General features: G+C 38.7%; 1 protein-coding gene across 6 annotated transcripts in view; it reads left to right on the top strand.

Annotated features, from left to right (window-relative positions):
* The window catches only part of LOC108136242, a 36,772-nt gene extending 16,827 nt beyond the window's left edge, over positions 1–19,945 (top strand). For 4 of the 6 annotated variants that reach the window (XM_041707147.1, XM_017257278.2, XM_041707146.1 and 1 more), the window contains exons 2-3: positions 7,879–8,292; positions 16,884–19,945. In XM_041707147.1, the coding sequence (XP_041563081.1) occupies positions 7,887–8,292; positions 16,884–18,745 (2,268 nt within the window). In that variant the 5' untranslated portion in view covers positions 7,879–7,886 and the 3' untranslated portion in view covers positions 18,746–19,945. Of the gene's footprint in view, positions 1–6,764; positions 6,993–7,664; positions 7,788–7,878; positions 8,293–16,883 lie in introns of those variants that run through there. The other 2 variants (XM_017257280.2, XM_017257281.2) reach the window with 2 other exon arrangements.
* The last annotated feature ends 2,252 nt before the right edge of the window (positions 19,946–22,197 follow it).

Below are 22,197 nucleotides of genomic sequence, written 5' to 3'. Positions count from 1 at the left end.
GTGACAAAACCGAAAAAAAATCACAGAAACTGCAAAACATTCAGAATTAATAAAGTATAATAATGAAAATTAGTGTATATGGCTTTAGTTTCACTTGAGGATCGTTATGTATATACATGTCTGACTTATCTTCATAATTACATATATTATTTATTAGTCATAAATTACAATTTAAAACCCAAACTCATGTTAATACCATGTTTAATTCTTGAAACTCTTTTTTTGGGTTAATTACTCATAGTTTATTTCCTTCATATCTTTCATCGAAATGATAACCATGTTTGTAAATATATTTTATATTAAAACTGAATAATAATAAACCGAATAATCAAGCCTTTCTACCTTATTTGAAAATAATGTGTACTTTGTTTTTTTTACTTTGAAATATCTTCTTAAATATATCAATTATTACTCACATTCTCATCATGCAATTCACTTTTTCCCTCTGTGTGCTTTTTCCCGTTTTTTCCGTCTTATTGAGCATTTGATTTGTAGGCCGAAGGGGCCTTTCACTGCCACAGCGTCTACAAAAATCGGTGGTGTTTACCTGACTTCTCTTTTGTTATGTATTCGACAGCGCTATTTACTTATGTTTTTTACAAGTGCAATTGAGGTTACTTTCTATTTAAAATTAAATAAATAAGTACGTGCATGCAAATGGAGGTTTGGGGCCAGTCAGGCGATCATTTCGGTTTTCTTCGTTTCTCCATTCCGTCGTTTATTTCTTATTTCTTGGTCAAAATGTCTTTTGGCCACTTGCAAGTCTTTTGGGGCACTGCGAAAATTATTTGGTGTTTTTTAAAGATTTTCGTCAACATGAGTTCGGGCCTCATTTTATGGTAAACAACTCTAAAATTCTGTTCTAGATCAACCGAGTAAAATATTAAATTGATTCAGCAATGCATAAAAAATTGCACAATGGAAACAAATTGTTGAAGAAATACTACGCCAAATGGCATTATTTTAGCCCCTTTCTGTTGGATGACTCCACTTTCCATTGGGATCCGTTCTAATTTGTTTGCAACACTACTTACTTAAGTTTTCATCAATGTTTTGGTCTATTTTCCACCGATTTTCTTGTGCAGGCACAGCTGGCAACATGCATCAAAATCAAAATTTGCCATCATTTCTCTAGCTGTCGTGCCCTTGTTCACTCAAGATTTTGCTAGTATTTCGACTTTTTATTTATTTATTTTGCCTCTTTTTTGGGGGGAGAATGGTGTTTACTGTTTGTGTTTTCGCATTATTTTGTCTCGTTTGGTTTGGTTTGGTTTGTTTATTTTTATAAATTGTGTGCTGTGCACCCATTTGTATTACTTTGATTACTTGGCTGGCTCTTGGCGAAATAAATCATCGAGGTTTGCGCTCTGCATTTTGTGTGCGTGTGCTTAAAATGAAAATAATAATATCCCCCGAAGAGCAATGACAGCGATAACAATAATATGTATCATACGTCAGCCGATTCTATATTATATTAATAATAATAATTACCATAAATATTTTATTTTTATTTTTCTCGCGGCGCTTCTCTGTATGAATGAAGGCGAGAATCTGGCGCGTTTTCGCCTCGCAAGAAAAATGCAAAACATACCAAAACAAAATGCGAAAACATTTTGTCAAAAGTAATTTCTCAACGACCGACCAAAACAAAAGCTGTGCACATAAAAAAAACGTTGAGTTGATTTGAATTATATATATAATGGAAAATATGAATGTTGATAAATACAATAAACTTAAACTATTTTATCGATGTATTTTAAATAATTGACAACACAACATTTTAGATTGCAGGTGTATATATTTTTCAAAAGCCCATTTGCTTAAATAAAAAATTTGTATTTTATCTCTGATTTTTTTTTTAATTGAGAGAAGACAAACATTTTCTTGCCGTGTAACTATTCCCGTCTCTTTCTACCGCGTTTGTGTGGGCCGTGAAATTGCGAGTAAGAGGAAGAGAAGACCATGGACGTCGAAAGCAATTGCAAATTGTGATAAACTAGAGAAATATAAAAATATGGGTCATCCTCAATAGATAGAAATCTGTTGAGCCACTTGTTCTCTGGCCCGTTACTGTAGTGAAAAATAAAAGCTTAAATATAGCGTTTTGAGGGGCGGAAACTAGGGAAATTAACGGAAAAATCTGCTTGAAATTCTAGGTATTCTTAAACAAATAACTATAACCAAATGAAACCAGGCAAACGTAAAAATAGCCACTAAGAAAAAGGCAATTGAGATCAAAGCAAATTAGGTAAGACTAAAAAAAAGAAAGAAATTGGAAAGGGATTTCAAGCACAAACTTCTACAAGAAAGTTTAAAAAAGTCTTAGAAATTAGATACACCAACTAAAAATAAAAAAAAAATAATTTTCAATCTGCAAGTCCATGAAAAATTCTTTGATTGAATTGCACCCATCGCTCTTATTTTAAGTGTGGATGGAAATCCGTATTCATGTTATTTACAGAGTCTCAAATAGAGACAGCGTTTAATGAAGATGATTTGTTTTGACAAGTGTCACGATTTTTTGGTTCACAATATTATTACGATACTTGGATTGTAGTTGCCTATGAGTTGTTGTTGCTCTTGTTCATTTTGAGATGTCAGAAAAGTGTCAGAATCGCAGAATTGTGACAGCAAGCACGCGGACTCTCATCTTAAATGAACTCATCCCTCCAATTTTAATTTCGAGAGCACCAAAAAACCAGCAAATAAATAAATATAAGTCCAAGGAAAATAAATCAAGAAATAAGAAAATTTGGTTCACCGAAATTAGTTGATTTGTTTGGTTGCGTTTTAGTATTTGAGTAAACAGCAAATTCCATAATGTTTTCAATTAATAACAATTGCTGAATGATGTATGAAAAAGTTTTAGAAGAAAGCGCACAAGTGTCTTATATAGACATCAAGCCGAACACCCAGCCTGTATATCCCAAAATACCCATTATTTATTTGTCAAACATAACATTTCACAATTAAAGTGAAAAATATAATTTGTAAGTAATCTTGTAGAGTTGTATAGAAATTACTTTGAATTGTTTAGGGTGACTCTTTTGCTGATAAGCCTATCGATTCCACTTAAGATTGTAATTCACCAAAGGAAGTCATAATATTTTGCGGTCATTTTTCTAGCAAACGGGTATATCAGATTTTATAAAAAAATGTTTATCACGGGCTTAAGAGGAAAACAACACCTTACCAAATTAGGAACCTTAAAAGTGCACATTGTCAAGTTGTCTTAAATATAGTTTTTATATTACTATATGCTTTATGGCAACCTGTGTCATATTTTAATTAAAATTATGGCGAAAAAAATTCTTTAACCACTGACAATCCGTAAGCATATACACATAAGCGACAAAAAAAACTGAAATTTGTCTAAGTTGATATCACACATTGCGCATACGCCATGTGCTCAATGTCGTCATCGGAACTGATTTGTTTATCGATTTTCGAGTGAGCCAGTCCCACACCGTGTTTCCAATCGCATGTGATTACTTGAAAGTCTTCCCAGAGGCCTAAAATGTTTGACGTACTACATTGTTCGTTCAATTTGAAATAACTTAGTGGAAAGCAAGGGGCTTGGTTATCGGCAGTCAGCCATAAAAACACATCACATCACGCTCCATCGCCGCGATCTTCTTCCTTCTTCCATAAATTTAAAGCACTTTTGATTAGAGCCCAATCCTCAATTCCCGAAACGAAAACGAAAACTAAACCCCAAGGCACGTCCCAGGTTGATAAGTCTTCCTGTTTTTTTTTTTGGCACTGCCTTACATCAATCTAATTTACGTTTATGTGGCCACAATACGAAATGGCAAAAAGTTCTAGATGTTAGCGCTCGGGGCACGTAATTGAATGCGAATCACTTAATTTTCTATGGATTTCTAGTCATTTTTATGGCCTGACCGCAATTATACAATACATTAAGGCCGCATTAACATTTCCGGTCCGCTGAAACATTGGTTATTACAAGAGGCGGTGGCGCACACACGTGTATCTGTCTTTCTGTCGTTCTGTCATTCTGTCTTTCCGAAAGTCGAGGCTCCGTCTGAACCCAATACTTAAAACCTAAAAACCAAAAACCAAAACACAAAAACCGGGGGCTGAGGAGAAAAGTTTGTAACCTCACTTGTAACCCCGCCGGAGCCATTAAACCCATTAGGAAAACTCGTTTCGATTCGTGTATTTTGTGCGCCGCATTTCTGGCCTCTTGGGATAATTTCCACTCTGCTTTTCGGATTTCTATTTGATTTCGGAAAACTTTTTGTGCCAAACTTCAGCTATCTGTGTATCCGACAGATGTGTCCGAAAGTGTATCTGTATCTGCGCAGCACACACGCATGCGCCGAATGCGTCGTCATCGTCGGTTTAAGTTTAGGTTTTCAGCTGTTGCCATGCGCAAAATGATATTGGCATTCTTCGCTTTGGTCCCCTTTTGTTGGCATACCCTTTCTTGGGCGACAGGACATGTGACACTTTTCAAGGGCCTTCACATCCGAAACTACTTATTGACTATTTTACGAGGCACGAAATTATTGAATAATAAATACTGGAGAATAAATTGTTTAAGTTTAACAGAAACTATATGACAAAATATAAATCTAGAATATTTTATTTAAACAACGAAGTAAAGCATAGGCTTAAAGTTCAAATAATAAAACTTTCTTTAAGAAAACATTGTCAAAAACTAAGTGTATCCCAAGTTTGTTGAGATCTGTGCAAAGTTTCTTTTGAAGTTTCCCCCATTGTTCGGTTCGCTGTGGTCTTCCCTTAATGATCCGCTTCAGTTGGCTCCCCTATATACCATAATCGTTTTTAATGTCTCGTTTCCTTGCCTTGTTCCTTTCTCTGGGATCTTTCGTATATATCTATATATATATATACACGTATATATACACACACATATCTTTTGTGGAATTCATTCAACTTTGGCGCGCTGAATTTTCTGTGTTGTTGCTAACTTGAATGAATGTGAATGAATCGTTTTTGCTATTTGATGATGATCATATCGATCATAATGATGCAGTTGATGAGTTCGGCGGTGGCCGCAAAAATAGAATGCATTTCCGTTTTGGCAATGCATTTTTGCGCGAGCAGAAAAATCGAAAAAAGGGGGTAAAATATTAGAGGGATGGAAGGTGGTGATCGCACACACGTGCCCACAACGATCCCAACGAACTTGTCGCATTTATAAGCTTCTTCCAAACTGGTTCCACACGCAACATTATCATTCCAACTTCGTTTCGGATGCCGATTCATCGCGATTCAGTGCGACGCCTTCATAAATCACACGCCCTAATCAACGACAAGCGAGGGGGCGTGGTCGCCTGCGAATTTCACGATTTTTGCATTCGCCAAATTGATATTACCAAGAAATAACAACAAATTACCCGATAATTTCAAAGACTTCTCCCACTCTCTTCTTGAAAGTGCACTGTTCGAATGGGGGTACAATTTCTTAAGGATAAAAACTAAAAAATTTTGTCATAAAATGTGTAAGTTTGGTATTGTTGAATATAAATATAGGATATTAATGAAACGTTATATATCATTTTAACATGAACCTATTGGTTTTAAAGGGCAACGGTTTATTTCCTTATTTCAAAATTACTAAGCTGAAGCTAAGCAAATATTCATCACAAAAGCGGACTTTAATCGCATGAATTCAATTGCTTGCCATGTATTTTTTCAGTGTGGTGGGCGGTGGGCGGCGGGGGCTTTAAAAGGGGGCGGGGCAGGCGGTACGCACATGGAACGGCGCTAGGCACGAACTGGTACCTGTTTCTCGCAGTCGTCATTTCGACTGTCTTCAGCTTGTCTTGTGTTTTTGTACAGCCTTTTTTTTGGTTTTGTTTAACTCTTCTATAATTTATATAGATTTGTTTTGTTTCTGGTTTGTAGTTGTGCGATTGCTGTTATTATGTTTCTGAGCTCATATCTCGCCATAAACAACAACAACGATAATTGTCGAAATTCCAAGATTCATTTATGGTGGCCTAGTGAAAGCGAACCAGATGATGAACTTTTCGCTTATGTGCTCGTTGGCTAAAAATACAAACACAAGTTCTTATTGAGTGTTAAAATTCACACGCAAACATGAAAGACTTCACAAAAATAACAAAAATAATTTTATTTTGGTCAAAGCAGTGAAAAATAACGAAATACTTGGAAAAGCAATATTTTGAATAATTTGCAGTTGCCATTATTTTTATGATTTTATACTTTATTTTAAGTACGATTGGCGAAGTACTATTGTTTAGTTCTTTATAATACTTAAATAAAATTAAGCTTAAATAAAATTAAATTAATAAGCTATTAATGTCTTGAAATATCTTTAAGAAACGGATCTTAAATTTAAATTTATAATGAAACTTACTACTCAAAAACTTATATAACATGAAGCTCTTCCAAAACAAAAGTGCATACCATTAACTATGATCCGAACTAGTTGTTCTACTCATACAAAAACAATAGTTGCCGGCTGTCATTAGTTTTATACATAAGTTTTTAAACTGGATTTTGAGCGGTAAAACATTTGCACATTGAATTTTTTAAAAGTAGCTATGCGTATGTGACGAGCATGTGTAGAGTGCCCTAAAAGTCTACTAATTCGGGCCCAACCCGAATTATCTGGAAATGAGGTTTATAAGAAGTTCGGGGTAAACAACATATGTATGGATCACATGGCCCTGTAGATTTCTGTGTTTTTTGGAAATTGGCCGCCCTGTGGAATATTATTATCAGCATGTTATCGGATCGGTTCAAGACAGTTTCAAACCAAACAAAACATTTGCACAGTATCAAAATTTTTGCCGTTTCTTTCGCTTCGTTTTGTCCGTAGTAAACACTCCACCACGCAAAATCGAATCGAATCGAGCTAAATTTTCCTAATCCTTGGAAAAGCGGCGGAAAAGCGCAAAAATTGCATACATTAATGAAGAGGTTTCAGCAGCAACAGGTACCAAAGTTCGGCAAGAAGGCTAAGTTTGTTCCAGGTATAGTAAAATATTTTTTATACTGAATATACCGGGATAGCCCTTGGCAACCGAAGATAAAAGTCGCCTGTTGCCTGTCGTCTGATGTTGTCACTTATATTAATTAAGCTGATCTGGTATAAACGTACATAAAACAAATGGTTTGGGGAAAATTCTATGTTGTTCATGATTAAAAGCACAGGCGTAAGTCATAGTAACCATAATATAATACTCTATGCAGGCGTAAAAAACGACCCAACATATGGTATACCCCATGCGAACCGTAGATACAGATACACCTTATCTAAGTAGGAAGTTTGTGGGAGCACGTGGTCAAAACCTGGTCGAAAAGCCCCACAAACATAGTGTGACTTGGCCTAGGTTTTATTTTCCGTCGCCCCAGCAAAAGGGAGAAAGAGAGGGCAACAGAGATAAAGAAAGAGACAGACAGAGCCGATGAATTCGCTGTATTCCCGCTTTATCAGCGGGTGATTCACTGTGTCGTCATCAGTGAAGTGAATTGTGCGACTCTGTCTCTGGGTTTTTTTGCATTCGCTGTATTTTCTTGGCGCCCAGCTTTTTGTTTATATCGCAAGCGTTTGCTAATCGCGCCATTTAGTTGGCTTTCAACTGCAAGTGCAGGCGGTTTGCTGAGGGTTTCCTTACAAAATATACAAAATAGACAAAATATAAACACCTTAAACGAAACAAAATTTTGTTTACAATCTTGAAATTAATTCTAACGCGTTTATGTCTGCAGCGGTGCAATGCATTTCTTTCTCGAAGATTTCTTGCAAGTACATTTTCTTAAGATTTGTAAGTTTCTATTACGAAATGTGTTTGATAAATAGAGTATTCCCATTTTTCCGAACCAAAACAAATACTAAATTGCTGACTTTTTTTCCAGATGACAAAATGCAGCGTTGCAACCAGAACAGCGGCAACACAACCATCAATACGACCAGCAACACCAACAGCAGCAGCAACAAGCGCTGCCCACAGAAATACACCGGCAACAACCTAGCATCAACCAATGGCATGATGGCCTACCAGCAACATGCAACAGCTACGACAGCAACATTGCAGCACGGCAGTAACACCGGCAGCAAGCACACAACTCGCAAGAGTCGCTACAACAGCAACAAACAACACCAGCAGCAGCAACATCAGCAGCAGCAGCAATCCAATGCCTTTGGGAATATTCAGAAGCGGAATGGAATCGCTGGAGTAACCGGAAGTGGATCCTCGCCCTCACCACCCCCTTCGAATTGGCTGGAAAGGGGCTACGGACATCGGTTGGCCAGTTCTTCATGCATCGAAGGTGAGTTATTGCAACAAAAAACTTAATAGATCAGTTAGCAGATGCCTGAATTATTACAAATCGAAAAAAATCTTAAGAGAAAATCACTTACTTTACAACTTCCAAAACAGAAGGCATAAATAAACAAAAAATGCAAAATAATTTGTTTGTAAATACAAAGAACGCACTAATTTAAAAAACATTTACATGTGGAACATAGTAAACAATGACAGACAACAACTATTAATCAACAAATTCAGCGAATAACCAAATCGTGTGAATCACTTAACTAGCGTTTCTTGGCACTGAGCTTCTGTAACGAATTCGGTTTTAGTCAATCTTACACCCACATATGTACATTTATTATGTTCATGTCTGTATCTTGGCTCATGGGTATCGAAATAAAGACGCTGATTCACGATTTCGCTTTGTTTTTAATAAAATTCCAAGCAAATCGCCGGCATCTAAAGTGAATCACGCCCAGCCACGAAATTAACGTCATCGCCGCTAACGGCAATAAAAACGGGAACGGGAATTTGGATCGGCTCGGATCGGATAGGATCGGGAATGTGAAACGGGAACGGGAACGGTTAAATCGAGAGCGGCAATACCGCCAAATGGAAAAAGTACAGACACACAGATACAGATACAGACACAAATTCAATATATATTTCTGGGTCAGTGGGTGGATGGGCGGTGGATTTGACATTAATTACGGAAATATCTTTGAATTGGAGTGGCCTCTTTGGCGATACACCGCCGGCCATAATAATAAATACTCATGCACAAAATGAGCAAAAAAGTTTACAAAACAATTTTATCAGAGAAAATATTATCTGTACTACTAAATAAATCATCGTAATTCATAATTATGGTTAATCTTATAACAAAAACGTTCTTTAAACCTTGAGTAATGAGTGCGCAATTATTGTTCAAGACAGCTCATCAAAGTAAATTTTTACATCAAACTCAAGTGTTTTACCACCCTAATTATTACGTATTGCGTTTCAAGGGAAACTTATGTAAAGCTCCCGATCCGATCACTTCAAAAGTGAAAAGTCCACTTGAACTGAAGCGATATCTATTTATGGTGTCGTTGGAAAGTTCTTATCAAACTGGGTCTATCTATAAGTAGCCATTCGATGGGGGTAAAACCTTGGTCACTAACATTTCAATTAACTTTGAGATATCCGCCACTGTCACTGTCCACTAAAAACTGGCATTGTTCACAAATAAGAAAATTGCAGGAAATCTTCGCTTAAGCTTAATAGGAAACTTGTATCGGAACTCTAGAGAAATATATATAGAGGGAGAGAGAGCACGTTTTAAAGATATTTATTGTCTATGGCTTTCGCTTTCAATCGCATTAAAAATCAATTAAAAATTGGGCGACTCAACGAATACGAAAGAAAATGAAATAAACAAACAAAGACATCTCCTACGAGAAAGGCAAGGCGTAAAAGTCTTCAAAATATCAACAAGCTATAAAAAAATTTTAATTCTATGGACATTTGTTTAATTTATGCGCATCAGGAAATTATGTGTGTTTACGAAAGAGCTTAGGGCTTGCCAATTCATTGATTGGCAATTATGATTGGGAAGGGATTACTGAACAAAGTTACACATCATTTTTTTGACCTTCATTTGTTTATTTATTTTCTTTGAACATAAATTTATTACTTTCCATGTGGAAGGCAACCACATTTACTGAAATTGTATTCTTAAATTAATTGTATCTCTTTCTTATTAACCATATGTTGTTTTGAAATGAATCCCTTTATTTTTAATATTTTGTTGATTTAAGTCTTTATTTTTGTGTCAGAATTTTCCATAATTTATTTTCGGGCGATAATCAACAAAACTTTCCAGAATCAGGTCCCAGTTTTTGTTGTTACCGTTGGACTCGAATATAAACGTGTATTCGCTGGACGGGGAAAACTAAGACGCAATAGAGGGGTACCTGATTAGAGTTCAGATTTTTCAGTTCTCAGTCAGCTGGCGCCTCTTAAGCATTTTTATATTCGCTATTTGTCGTATTTCTGCCGTATCAGGTGAATTGAACTGATAATCGACGTGTAGCCAAACAGTAGATGTTTTTTTGTTTTTGCGGGCGATCATTACATAAGCGATCGTTTTGTCATTGATTAGCACTTGGATGGAAATAAGGGTGGTCGAGAACCGAGTTCCGAAATCTCAGATCTCCGGGATTGCACAAGCAAAAATTCGCACCGCAGCGTGAAATGCCAAAAATAATACGAAACGAGATCAGAACTTGGTATTTCGTTTTCTTTTATTGGGATGATTATTTCAAAAACTACAATTTGAATTAATAGTATGCCAGAATGAGAGGAAAATTGTTTTATTCATTAAACATTTTGAAATTTTTCTTTAAAATTTTCCAATTAAAATGTTATGCCCAAAGTCTGCCATTAAGCCTTTTTTATGGCACACACTCATTAGATAATTGTCTTGGCCAAAAGGAATGTCTTCCAGGTGCGGTTTTTGCGGTCCGACATTTGGCGAATGCGTTTTTCACGCCTCACTAAATCTCACACGAATCGGATTTGAGGCTTTATATGGTATATATGATACATATCTATATATATCTTCCCCCAACTCTTCGCCTTTCTCCAACGATTGTTTTTCTCTGTAGGCCAGTTGCAATTCGAGTCCAAAGACAACTTGAACTCATTTTTGCTAGCCATTTTAAGTGGTGCCAACTAACGGTGCATCAAGCCACAATAAAACACAGTCACCTCGATGGTATCGGCTAAAACAGACAGGTACAACAGTGCTGCCTATAAGTGTAGCGCTGAAAAAGTATTTGGTTTTATTAAGCAAAGGCTTTAGTATCTGTTTGAAAAATGGCTTAAAGAGCTATTTATCTATTTTATGTACTATACACCTTAGTGGCACATATGCTCATGATCCGCACTGCAGCTTGCTCTCATAGCTCGGATGCCTGCTCGCATTACTAACCCATTAAAGTGTGCTGCCGGCTGAAATCTGTAGCCGCAATATACTTGTATAACAATCGTAAAAAGTGCTCGACATTCCGTTTATTGTTGTTCGGCTTCGGCTTGATCATCACATCATCATTCGCATTTCTTTGCCGATCTTTGGAATAGCTCCGCTTAACCCCTGTCTGCCCCACCGCGCTGTCTGCACCAGTGTCTGAGATTTGCCGCCGCCGGCAATAGTCAAGGTTAACGTGTTCGTCGTTTAAGCACCGGGCGTTTACCCAATGCCTGAGTCCGCGTCTCCGACACAATGCGATCCAATCCGATACGAGCATGGAGACCAAAGATCGCCGAGAGATCTTCGCTCAGTGGGTGATCAGTGGCCCGTAGGCCACACTAAGGGTTAATCCGTGGGAGAAAGTTCAGAGAGGAAAGGGATTTTTAGGCCTTATGTCTCCACTTGGAAATAGACAAATCAGGTCCGATCACACATTAGGTAACTTTTGGGCTTAGAAATGTATAATGTCATCTTCGCATAACAAAGATAAAACTCTAATTGATAAGACAAATGACAGGCTTCTTCTTAATCACTATATTTATCTCCATCTGCGTTTTTTTTTTCAGCAATCTTAATCTTTTTTAGTAGAAGGATAACTTCTGTTTAGTGCTGATTCCCAGAACCAGCATATTTAAGTACTGATATATTGAAAGCAAGGGTATTTATTATTTCGTAAAACATAATTAGTATCCCAATAGATATTCACTGGCAGTCTCAACTTAGACCGATTAAAAAGCAGACGCAGACCCCATGACGTTATTCTTAGAACTTTTATCGCAGGGTAAATATTTTGTACATTGTTTTTTAGAATACACCTTATAAGCACATAAAGATATAAAGATTATTAATCGGGCTATTTTGAAATGGGTTCCAAAATGAAAATAAAGAAAAGTCTGATAAAGCAAATTTACGAGTCTTGGTTTGCCTTATAAAGTGAAACCAACAGATCAGATGCCCAGGTATTATCTAATGATTTGATTGCAAGTTGCAACAATCTGGAGGTTGCGTGCACACAGCTGTATACATATAGTACTATATATGTTATGTACATATATCTGGCTAACTCTTAAATACGTCGTTTGGTCGTTTGGATTGCTTTTTACGACTCGCAGTTTTGTTTTTGGTTTGGAAATTATTAAATCTTTGTGCCCCCTTCTGCTGACCTCAATGGCCGCATTTTGCATACGCATATATTATTTCTATTTGATTAATAAAACTCATATTAGTTTACATTAAAGGCGACTATGGGACCATGCCAAAACTTTGGACTGACGACGGGATGTTGTGACATACGTGAGCGTGTTATGTTCGCTCACAATTAACTATCGCGATGATGTTTACTGGTATTATAGTTATTATTTTTTTTGTTTGTTTTTTTTTCGCTTTTTTTCGTTTTGCCCAAAGCCAAGTTTTCGGGCCTCATTAAAAATGCACAAACCAATTGCGAAACGAGTAATTTTGTTCGTTGTCTTGGCACAGGAAGCGCCGCATAAAGCCGAAGGTCGTTTTTAAGTTGTGGAAAATTACACTATACTCTGAGTACCTGTGATGCTGTTTGAATCTGACCATAAAAATGGGTCACCCCATGACGTCACGACATCGATTGCATCACTAGGCGACCCACAAAATATAGATATGGGTTGATTGATAAACTAACGCTTATTTATGGACTTATCTTGACAATTGACTGCGCACCGATAACTAATTAAACGGCAATGTGTTGCCTAGCTGAAACCTATTTGGCACTTTTTCTGAGATGAGTAAATAGATTAGTGACGAAGTAATTTATGACCCCTTGGGTTACCGATTCATCATCGAAGGGGAAGGCCTATCTCGACTCAACAGCTGTTGAATATATAATTCCCATCAGAGTGCATTTGATTTGTTTCTATTCCATATATTTCGGGTTTGCTGATTAGAATGGCGTCTTTCGGCACTCGACTACAATCACAATCAGAGTCAGAGCCACAATCACAGGTGCGGAGACAATCGCGACACTCGAGGGAACTTTTGGACTGGACGCTGTTGCCGTAGGTACCTGGAAATTGGGCAGTCGGGAATATGTATAAAGTAATTGTGGGCCCCTGGACACGCACATCTTATCACTGCCCGGTAACCAAATGTGGGTAGCCTTCATAGTCTAGACAGGGGAACTTAAATCTAGCACTTGGCACAGGAATAATATTTTAAATTTTTATTGTACGGTTATAGGTAATATATAGCACAGCAGCTCGGAGCCGAATATCCGCTATAGAATAGATATAGTTCGTTTCAAAACAATAGTTAGGCAATGTATTTTAAGTACTCACAATTATTCAATATAAATGTTCCCTTTGTCATGTATATAAGATCGACCCCTGCGTGTTGCCACGCTCGTAATATGAAAGTTACATTTTGCATTTAAATCAATTTCAACGCCAGTTGTATTTTGTAGCACGAGCGCTTTTTACAATGAGTGCTTTATGCACCGTTTTACTTTCATGGATTATCATTTGTCAGCCCCTGACACGTTAGTCTCACTTATTTAACTAAACTATCTAATCGCGGTCTCTCAAGTGTATGTACTTCGTGTACGTCCATCCGTACCTCTTCTAAGGTCTGCCAATGAAGAGAGATTAAATGCCCTTGCAAGTGCGTGGAAAATGGTCACTGAAAAGTGCGACATTAATATTGGAAAACTATGCTGAACATTATCTAAATATCCTTTGCTAGCTGGCGAATCATACAACTCATAAATTTCGCCTTGTTTACCTTTTAATCGGATGTACATATATTATGTGCATAAATATATTTATATTCCAATATGATTTTTCAAGGCTGTTTAGAGAGTTTGGCGCGTGTGTTGGTTGGCGATAAAGCCGTATTATAGGGCCTGTCGTAAAAACGTTTAAAGGCAGCATTTCGGTTGGCTTCCGAGAGTTGGACAGACAGATGGCCAAAAGCCGGACCGAAACACGCCCAAAAACTTCGGCCACGCTTTATCTAATCGTTGACCACGCACTTGTATACGATACCCCATGTACTATACGAGAATGATACGTGATGGACATACCTATGACGAGCATATGTGCGGTTGGTACATATGTAAACAATAATTCGATCCGCCCCGATATCATTTCTTCGCCCCCTGATGATCCCATTGGGTCTTTGGGCTTGCAGCTCACGTCTGGGTGCTTAGTGTTCGGCGTCCTTCGACGCGGCGAAGTCAACAAACCCACCTCGCCATATGATTTATCTATGCGCGCTTTGAAATTCAATTTCGATCCCAGTGGGCAGCCACTTTCTGGGCCCCAAAACGGGCTAAATACAAATGTGTGTACATTAGGGTGGTCCAAAATTGCATGCAAATGGTAGGGTCCTGCTGCATTTTAAACGCACCAGAATAAATTTTTGGGAAAAAAAAGTGGGTTATCGTCTTAGATTTAAAGTATATCACTAATACGTACCATTGCCTATGATCAATAAATTTAATACGTGTCGTATGAGTAATTTTTACAAAAACTTGCACAAGACATAAAACTTAAAATAAAATGGTATGGTTTTCAAATACATTTATTGCATATTAAAATGTATCACTTTTTTATTTAACCACCCTAATGTACATATATGGGTAGCACAATAGTGTTAAGGAAGTGTTCGCTCGAGCGCTTTTCACTACAAGGAAGCGGTTGGCAATTCGCAAGTCGCCGTCTAGGAAACAGATAAGAAAATGTCGTCGACTTTAAAGGCGTCATAAGTCCCCTCTGAGTGACGGATGACTCTTGACGGAATAGGAAGACTATAGTTCGCTCGAACTGCGTCAGTTTGAATATCGTAGATAGATACCAGAAATAATAGACTGTTTATGATTGAAAAGAATGCTTGGCAGGATTTATAATCGTTGGGATCTGGGATCGATACAATGTCTTATTAGCTAAATATCATTTCTTAACAAGCAACTTATTAAACATTTATATTTAAGTTCCAAACGCGTCAATAGGATATGCATTGCTGATTTTAGGCTAGGATCGTTCGATGTTTTATTTTTTAAAGGTTCTTGGAATACATTACTTTGAATTTTGATAGAACTACTCTACTGAATACCATTACTTAACTAACCACTCATTTAACATTTAAGCTTGAGCTCCAAACCCGTCCTTAATATTGGTGATTTTAAATATATATTTGGGCAATGTTAAAAATAAATTTCTCTAATTGAATATTTTATTTAAATTATGATTTGAGAAACTTGCTTTTATATTGCGTTTAATAACGCAGCATTAGTTGTTGTATAAATATTCATAAATAAAGCTTAAGTGGTTTCATTCTATCAACTGGACTCTTTGATTATTAGCGTGATTAGTCCTCGTCCCAAAAAACTTAAATTAATCTTTGACAACAGGTCAAGCCAGCTCAGATGCCCCTCTATAACCCCTTTTGGCGCTCCACAAAACACCCCCCACGAACCCCTTTTAGAACTTTAATGATTAACTTGAGAACGAGAATTGAAAAGGGGAATGGGGAAAATGATGAGCTAAATGCGGAAGCCGAGACAACGTAAAGCGCTTAATAGGTAGAAATAATAATAACAGGCGGCATATAATAGTCATAATAAAATGTGTATAATTGTAATGCGTCAACACGAGGCCCCCTCCCCCATCCCCTTCCCCTTCCACTTCCCCATCCCCAGCCACGCCCCACCCCCTTTTAACCCACCCGTTGGGTGGCAACCAAATAAGCTGAATTAGCAAAAACTCGAGGTAGAAACGCCGCACACATGCGTCAATTTCCAGTCATGCGTAACCTTCCCTAAATCAAATCACACTATCAAAAATTAAATACACACATTTACACGACAAAAAATATAAATAGTCTTCACTTTGGGATACACATGTGCAACATTCGTATTACATATGATGATAACATAATAGTTTTCTTATAATTGAAAATTAAATAATATTAGAGCCAACTTTGTAGCAAAAAAACACTACACCAAAAACTGAAAAAACAATAATCTTTTTAATCCAGCTTATACTACATATTTAACCAATTGAACTAATAGAAATAAATTAAATATATTAATATCATATGAATCCGAACGTAATACCAAACCATACACAGTTTTCCTAGGTGTAGCATCGAATAAAACAAATAAAGGGAGATATGGAAACGACAAAAGAGAGAGAGAGAAATACTCAAAAGCACGTGGCGTTTGTTGATAAGCGTATAAGTTTTACGCTTGTGTGCGAACGTGTTATCAGAATTTGAATTTCTAAACGAATATTTTATTTTATTGGCTGAAATTCCTAAGAGGTTTTTAATGAATAAGGTTCAAGAAATTAACAAAATTTAAGAGTAATCTATTGAAAAATTAAACGATTTTCATTAACAAGTAATTGAATACAATGTGTACAAACAAAAAAATAATATTTTATAAATACCATCATAAAATTAAAGTCTTTTATATTACAAATGAATATTCTCCAAATATTGAAATATTTTAGTTACTTTGGGAATCTTTATTAAATAATGTATGCAAATCTTAAAGCTCTTTTAATGTTATATGTAATAATTTTGATTAATTTGCTTACCCCTTTTTCCATGTTTTATTGCAGACAAGTTTCTGGGCCAGCACAATCCGGGTCATCGCAATAGCACCAGCAGCGAGGCGACCAGCGAGGACATGGACTCCAGCAGGGAGCATCTGAACAAGCCGAAGGGCAGCTTGAATGGCGGCAACGGCGGTGGCCATGTTGCAGGTGCTCCCAGCGGCAACAAGTCGCGTTCGAAGCGCCAGCAGAAGCAGCTCCGCAATCCTGACCAAAATTGTGGCCAGAAGTCGGGAGCCAGTGCCTCGATTGGAGGCCAGAAAACCGCCAAGCAGACTGCTGGTGGCAAGTGGCGTCAGCAACAGCAGCAGCAACAGTCCAACCCCGGCAGCAACAACCCACAGCAGCAGCAACAGAAGCGCAACAGCAACAAGAAACCCGGCAAGTGTAATAGTAACATTGGCGGTCATCCCGGCAGCAACATCTCGAAGCACGGCAGCAACACGCAGCGGAAAACCTGCGACAGCAGCTCCTCCTCGGCCCTGAGTTCGCCCACCAGTTCGCCGACGAGTTCGCCCCATGCGAATGGCAACCGGAAGCGGATCGAGCGCTCCCTAATGCCCGGCGTGGCCACTCTGGAATGGCGGCGAGAGCGGGAGCGTGGCAGGCAGAACGCCAACTTCCTGGTGCCGCCGCTCCGCCAGTACGAGCAACTGGATCTGGACGACCGGGCTGTGATGCAGCAGCTGCGGCGCCATGTCATCGACCACCATCTGCTAAGGGTCTACGGCTTTCCCGTGGAATCCGTGGTGCACGAGGGCGCCATCGAGATCTTCAAGTGCCTGCCACACATGAGTTTTGCCGCTGCCCTGGCGGAAACTGCTCCGGCCGTCACCGTGATCAACTGCCACGATGGGTTGAGCAACCAGGAGGAGGTAGCCACCTCGAGCGACTCCGGGAACAGCTCACCCCGCTCCCTGGACTCCGAGTCCGGCGGCGAGTGGAGCGGCAGCGAGTGCGAGTCCTCCAACTCCTCCACCGTTTCCTCCTCCTCCTCCGCCGGCTGCGATGGCGAACTGGGTCTGGAGCTCAAGTACTGCCAGTACGTGCAAGTGGAGCGCAGCCTGGCCAAGCCCTGTGCCCGCTGCAAGCGGCACTTCCTGGTGGACGAGCTGACGGGTCAGTACCTGACGCGCGAGGAGTGCCACTACCACTCGGGCAAGTACCAGCGCTACTACGACGGCGTCTGCCATGGACGCTGGACCTGCTGCCACGAGGGCGAGGAATCCTCGCCGGGCTGCTGCCTCAGTGACCGGCACGTGTGGACGGGCTCGGTGGTGGGGGTCAACGGACCCTACTACGACTTCGTGCGGACCCAGCACCGGGAGCAGCCCTCATCCAACGATGGCGACGAGCCCGCTGCCTATGCCCTGGACTGCGAGATGAGCTACACGGGTCGTGGCCTGGACGTGACCAAGGTCTCACTGGTGGCCCTCAACGGGCAGCTGGTGTACGAGCACTTTGTGCGGCCCGAGTGCGACATCATTGACTACAACACCCGGTACTCGGGCATCACGGAGCGGGACCTGCGCTCCGGCGCCAAGAGTCTGGCCGAGGTGCAGCGGGATCTGCTCGAGCTGATCGCCGCGGACACCATCCTCATTGGCCACGGACTGGACAACGACCTGCGGGCCCTGCGCCTGGTGCACAACACGCTGATCGACACCTCGATCAGCTTCCCGCACTGCAGTGGCTTTCCCTACCGCCGGGCACTGAGGCACCTCACCAAGGTGCACCTGAAGCGGGAGATCCAGAGTGGCGACGGCACCACGGGACACAGCAGCTTCGAGGATTCGCGGGCCTGCATGGAACTGATGCTGTGGCGCATCAATCGCGAGCTGGATCCCACATGGAGCTGGGAGGATTAGGGGGGCGGGGTTATAGGCTTGGGGGAACACATGGGGGCCAGCAAGTACTTTTAGTAGTTAAGCCAGTTGTAGGATCGCCTAGTTTGTACTGTATTCAACAAGAAAACAATCCGAAAATCTCAGCTGCGTCGTTCACCTGGCAATCGGTTTCTATAATACTGATGTATCTGATGCATCGGCCTTATATAGGGCCCCATTGCCAGATGTTGGCTCAACGTATCCATATATCAAGTAATTCGCTAAATTGAAATGACAAAAAACGCAAAAGAAGCAAACAAAAAAAAAAGGAGGATAATCATTATTTATATGCAATACATAAGTTGTATTTTGTAAGCGTATATCTTTAGAGAAAAATAGAACTTTAATCTACATATGTATATACATACATCGTTTTTTTTTTCTTGATTAATTTCGAACCACGAGAAAATGTACTGAAGTTTTAACTGTGATGTTTTTTTTCACTTTCTCACATATTTACACGTCAAATGAAAATAAAAATGAAAAGTAAAAGTAAAAACAAAAACAAAAACAAAAAAGAATAGAAAAATACAAAAATATATACATACATCCGCGCATACATTATTTTTTTTAAGAAGCACAGAAGAAAGGCAATACAAATACTTTTTTATTTTGACCACAACTTTCAACTAAAGTCACTCCATTTATCATAACTTACCTTTACCTTTAGGTTTCGTTTCATTTCTTTTCGTTTTACCTCCAACCATTTATTTTATTATTTTACGAATAAAGCATCTCATATACAAATGGAAACGAAGTAAAAGTAAAGTTTAACTTGAACTACTTTATACACTATGCATAAACGCAAGTTAGGTTAATCTTATGTTTTTTTCCAGACGTTTTGATTATTTATTTAACGAATTCTCGCGACAAGTTCATTGAAAATTTCTTCAAGTGTACAATTTTTCACATTGAACTCCATTTTAGGCTAAGCAATATTTTTTGTTTTCTATCGAGTAACTATCGACGATTAACCATTATTTCTTGACTCTGATTTTCTAAAGAGAGACGAGGAGTATTTTATTCGAAAATCGATGTTCCTAGCAGCATAAGTTTCAGCACTAATACACTGCAAAAAGCGGCTGTTTTTATATTGAACGGAAGAAAAAAGAAGAGGTGCACAACGACAAAATAGAAAGAGAATAAAAGAAACAATGATTTGTTAAAACTAAATATCACTTACAAGCAATGGTTCTTATTATTGGTGAGGGAAATGGTGCAAACACAATAAAATAACAAAAACTTTATTTGATGACGACAATCCAATTTTTCAGCTGTGGCCAACAAAATCACCACCAGTATTTTGGACCTCGCTGTTCGCACCACATGTCGGCTGAGTAATATTTTTGGTACCAAACAAAAATGAGTGGTATATGTAGCGTGACGAAAGCACATTGACCCGCAGATAAAAATATGGACGTCATCCCAGGGAAATCTCTTCGATCTTGACAAGTGGTAGTTTTTCTGGGTTTTGTTTGGGAAAACACAAACTTTTAAAGCTGTTAACAATGTTAACAAGAATAGCTGCGCATGTCTCTTAATTTGGATGAATTATTTACCTTGGCCAAACATGTGGTCTTTTACAGCTTCACTATTTACTACTTACAGACCGCGTTACCTTAGTGCGACGATCAAGATCAAACCGCATGTGTTTTCAGCCGACTGGCGATGCTGGCCCTGCAATGCGAGGTCAGTGGATAAGATAGATGTAGACCTGATCAGGTAGTACCTATATGTATTAAACATATAGCGGTTTTAAGGGAAAACTTTGAAAATGCACCTAAAAGTCGATATTGAATTTAAATGATTGCTTGCGTTATTATCAAAACCCGTTGCATTGTAAATCAAATGCATCAAATAACAGAATTTTGTACCCAAAAATCAAAAATTAAATTCAAAGAAATAATCCAAAATATATTACATCTTGGTTTTAACATTGGGTTTAACCCAAAAAACAATCGTGAATTTAAGTGATTGAATTAAAAACAAAAAAAAACCAATACCTTAAAGGCTTCCCACATTTCGTAAGTACCCTTTAAAATCGAAATCCAAGTACAGCATAGTCAGTCCTAACTGTACTCTATCTGCACCTGCGGTCAACAGCTGTAATGCCAACTTGCGGAAGCATCGATCTGTATGATCAGCCGAGGGTTCTTTTGAAAATACAAATAGTGTTTGCCCAACTAAGTAATTAGCAATCGGCGAGAGTCTTAGATCAGGTATTCCAGGCATCTGCGTCGCAGAATCCACTTGAGGTATATATACATATTTTACATAAACAACGCTTACATTGCAATGCTGGGTATCGGAAAAGATATAGTAACAGATATTGGTTTACAGATAACACATCTGATTGTCTGTTTTCAGGGATTATCATTAACCATCGCTGACGTCAATTTGTGCCATGTTAGCGTTCAAGTGCGAAATAAAAATCCTGCATTGGTATCGCACAGAAACGCGACAGTGTACGTGTGCAGCAGTGAAAGTAGAAAGTGATTCAAGAGGTGGCGGCATGTTAATGATGTTGCTGATCTGATGCTCGGCCGATGACGAAATACCAAAATGAAGCACTGAACAAAAATTGGATCACCATTTCACCTTTCATTGTCACCTTTCATTGTCACCTTTCTTGTTTTCTGTAATTTTAACTATTGAAAAGTGAGGTGAATTTTGTCTCTTAATTTGTTGGTATCGAAAATGTAAAATGGGTATACAAAAATCAATTTAACAAAATATTTAGTTTACTCAATTAACTTTTACATTTAATTTCTAAAATAGGAATCAAACCCCCAGCTCTCGTTTTGTATAAAAAGCTAAGTAAATATATATACATAGCAAAACACAGAAAAAAAACTACTGAACGATTTTTAATCGATTTAATTTCTTGCCTTTGGTTCGTGACTGAAAAAGGGGGGGAAAGGAAGGAAGGGGCTATTGATGATCGTTTGACGGATGAAGGCGATCGACTAAATATAAATTAAACGTTCGTGTTTGGCACATTTGTGCGAGAAATCGCATCAATTGTTTTAATTGTCTGGTATATAGGCAAAGTTGGGATGTGTTGGAGGTACTATATGCGATCTATAGGTAATGCCGCGTGCACGGGACCCAAATCTGTAGCAAAACACTCGCCACACTCGCAGATTATGCAATCGTCGCCCGAGAATCGGAATCTGAATCGGGAGAGTCAATATGGGCAAGGCGAAGATAACATCGGGCTATTGTGTGTTTTTATTTCGCATTTAAGGCTTTTGGCCAGACAAACAGTCGGCGGCTCCCATAAGTCGCATGCAAATTTTCCCCCAAGCTGAAACAATTAAATGGCCATTTTGCAGCCGTTACGGGAGATGACACACTCAACGATAACAAATTGCAGTGAAAAAGTACTTTAGTTCCTCAGAAACTCATGCGTTTCGATTTTAAACATTACTTTA

The sequence above is a fragment of the Drosophila elegans genome, unplaced genomic scaffold (assembly GCF_018152505.1).
Source record: "Drosophila elegans isolate 14027-0461.03 unplaced genomic scaffold, ASM1815250v1 contig_149, whole genome shotgun sequence".
Lineage (NCBI taxonomy): Eukaryota > Metazoa > Arthropoda > Insecta > Diptera > Drosophilidae > Drosophila > Drosophila elegans.
The sequence above is the reverse complement of the archived record's forward strand: the minus strand, read 5'-3'. Positions and strand labels throughout refer to the sequence as shown.